The sequence below is a fragment of the Myotis brandtii genome, unplaced genomic scaffold, assembly GCF_000412655.1.
Source record: "Myotis brandtii unplaced genomic scaffold, ASM41265v1 scaffold1162, whole genome shotgun sequence".
Taxonomy (NCBI): domain Eukaryota; kingdom Metazoa; phylum Chordata; class Mammalia; order Chiroptera; family Vespertilionidae; genus Myotis; species Myotis brandtii.
The window spans coordinates 769,676-772,472 of NW_005354021.1; the positions used below are offsets into that span (position 1 = coordinate 769,676).

At 46.7% G+C, this 2,797-nt stretch overlaps 1 protein-coding gene across 3 annotated transcripts in view; it reads left to right on the top strand.

Annotated features, from left to right (window-relative positions):
* Nucleotides 1-906: 906 nt before the first annotated feature.
* The window catches only part of NOP58 (NOP58 ribonucleoprotein), a 27,800-nt gene continuing 25,909 nt past the window's right edge, over nt 907-2,797 (top strand). For 2 of the 3 annotated variants that reach the window (XM_005858235.2, XM_014528858.1), the window contains exon 1: nt 907-1,179. In XM_005858235.2, the coding sequence (XP_005858297.1) occupies nt 1,135-1,179 (45 nt within the window). In that variant the 5' untranslated portion in view covers nt 907-1,134. Of the gene's footprint in view, nt 1,180-1,847; nt 1,872-2,797 lie in introns of those variants that run through there. The other variant, XM_014528853.1, reaches the window with a different exon arrangement.

Sequence of the window (2,797 nt, forward strand, 5' to 3'; positions counted from 1 at the left end):
AATCAGTCAGGTGGTGACATAGATAGATATGGAGCAGGCTTGTAGCACATATATGCTAAGAAGGCAACCCATTCTTTGGGCCCCCTCCCTGGCGGGGAGTCTGAATCTGCTTGTAATAAATTCTCCCCACTTTTGCTTAAATCTTCTGGTCTGCGTAGCTCATTCTTGAACATTCCAAGACACGACCCCCGGAAAACACCTCGGCTCACCGTTCCGGTTATCAATTACACTAAGAACAGAACATCTACATTCATATCCTAGAGTCATTGCAGTAAAAAAAAGGGGGGGGCGCGGGGGAGAGGCCCACATATATTTGCAACACATCTGTGCAAAACAATCCCTTTGGCCAGAAAGAACCATCAGGAGAGCTCGCAGATACTGTGACGACCATGCTGTCATTCTGAGGACTTCAAGGCAGGAGTACTGCCTACAGTGGTTCTCAACCTTCTGGCCCTTTAAATACAGTTCCTCATGTTGCGACCCAACCATAAAATTATTTTCGTTGCTACTTCATAATTGTAATGTTGCTACTGTTATGAATCGTCATGTAAATATCTGATATGCAGGATGGTCTTAGGCGACCCCTGTGAAAGGGTCGCTCGACCGCCAAAGGGGTCGCGACCCACAGGTTGAGAACCGCTGGCCTAGCGGCTTGCACCTCCCAAATTACACATGCCTGCGGCAGACACCGAGACACACATGGAATATATCATTTACGAGCCCTAAAAATAATAGTAAGCAAAGTTTTATTTTGACTCTGTGCAGTCTGCAGGCATAAAAACTCGTTGCCTGACAAAATCTCGCGACAATTCCGTGGTTTTCTCCCGCCTCTCCCGCCCCCCGTGGCGGGAATATTGCGGAAGTGACGTCCCGCTACGCTTCTCCGCGTCACGTCACCCGCCGGAAGTGCGCTACTTCCCAGAATCCTCGGTGGAGGAGAAGCGCGTTCACGCTGCCTGCACGCAGCGTAGTGTGGAACATTTAGGCAACGTGGTCTGGTGCTCTGCAGGGCAGCGTGCGCGCTTGTGCTTGGCCGGCCGCGGCCTTGCGGGCTTGGGGGGCCGCACATCGGGTATTTTTTCGTCGGGATAAGAGCTCGTGGCGGGTCGCTCAGCGCCCGGACCCGGCCTAACCATGCTGGTGCTGTTTGAAACGTCCGTCGGCTACGCCATCTTTAAGGTAGAGGGGAGAGTGAGCCGTTGGAGGGGGAAGGCCGGTGTTGGGCCGGCGGGAGGAGGAAAGACTCCCGGAGAGGGTGACCCTGCTCAGGGTAGCAGGGGTGCCTTGTATGCTCCCTGCTCTGGAAGGAAGGGCCAGGCTTTGGGCGCGGGAGGCGCGTGTTCCGGCGAACACGTGGCCTCGCTCTGTGCGGTGCAGGGTTCTGGGTGAGAGGGTTTGGCCGGGTTGGAGAGAGGTGAACAGAAGCCATGTTAGAGTTTTAGAGGTTATGAGGGAGTTGGGGCTTTATCCCGAGTGTTTTGAAGAATGGCTGAGAAGTTCCCACGAGAGGAATAGATTCCCTGTGCTGTCTGGCCGGATTGCAGGGCTGCAGGCAAGGAAGCCAGGGTGGTTTTGCATCAAAGCAGACAAGGTAAAGATGCTTTGATTGAGGTTGATAGGAAGATGGTCTTCGGGAGAATTTTAAAGGTAGAACTGACGGGATTGGCTGATGGGTTGAACGGGGTTTTGGTGTCAGTAAGTGGGTGCGCGATGATAGGGAAGGGAAACAGGTGGTTGAGTTTGGGGGGGGGCGCTGAAGAGTTACGGGTTGGCTGCTGGAAGCTTGCGATGTTTATTATACGTGGAAATGCAACCGTCATTTCAAATTTGAAGCCGACCTAGGGGAGAAATCTGGGTTGATGATGATCAAGGTGAGATTAGGGTGTTTTAGTAGGTAAAATTTGAAGTTAAGGCTTCATCAGCATAGAAATTATTGAGCAGTGAGTGGGGCGTTCGTATCTTGGGAGGCTATTGAAATGTTAGGAAGAACGAGGTAAATTGAGGCCACTCTCCTGAGCTCCACTTCCAGGAGCTTGTTCTATAGAAATGCAACGTGTGTATATGCAACAACGTTTTCTGAAGGATAAGGAAAGTTTAGCAATAACCTAAGTATTTATCAATAAAAGCATAAATGGTGGTATATTCATACACAGCAATTCTAGGTTGTTAAAATCTAAGATTACATCCATGGTATGCTAAGTGTGCGGTATGCACAAATAAAATGTCACCCAGTCAAAAAGTCTTAAAGAATATATCCCTAAATGTCAATAACTGATTCTTAGATTTAAAGTGCCCTTTTTTTTTTCTTTGCATTTTAAATTTTCCAGTGCTAGGATGTGTCTTACAATTGATGGCATCTTAGTTTTAGAGAAATCCATAATACTTCGTGTTAAGATGATTAGCATTGAATAACAAAATTTATTCTATAGAAAGCAGTTAATTGATCATATAGGATATGCATGGTTTATGTTGAAAGATGCTACAAAATTGCCTTCAAGAAATCCTCTTAGTTTCACTTAAATCAAGAGTGAATACAAGTTATTTCTCTACACCCTGACCAGTACTCTGTGATAAGTTAACTGCTCAAGTACAAGATAGGGTAGGATCAATCTTAAGATGCATTTCCCCGCCCTATTTAATTTAACATCCTTGAAATTAGGATGTCTTACAGTTGACAGCAGGTCAGTTTAATTGGCAGTATAAAATAATGGAATATTAAAAGTATTCTAAAGAAAGTATGAATACGATAGGCTTTTTGAAGGAGTTAAGGTGTCCTTAAAAATAGAAAGTTTTCAGC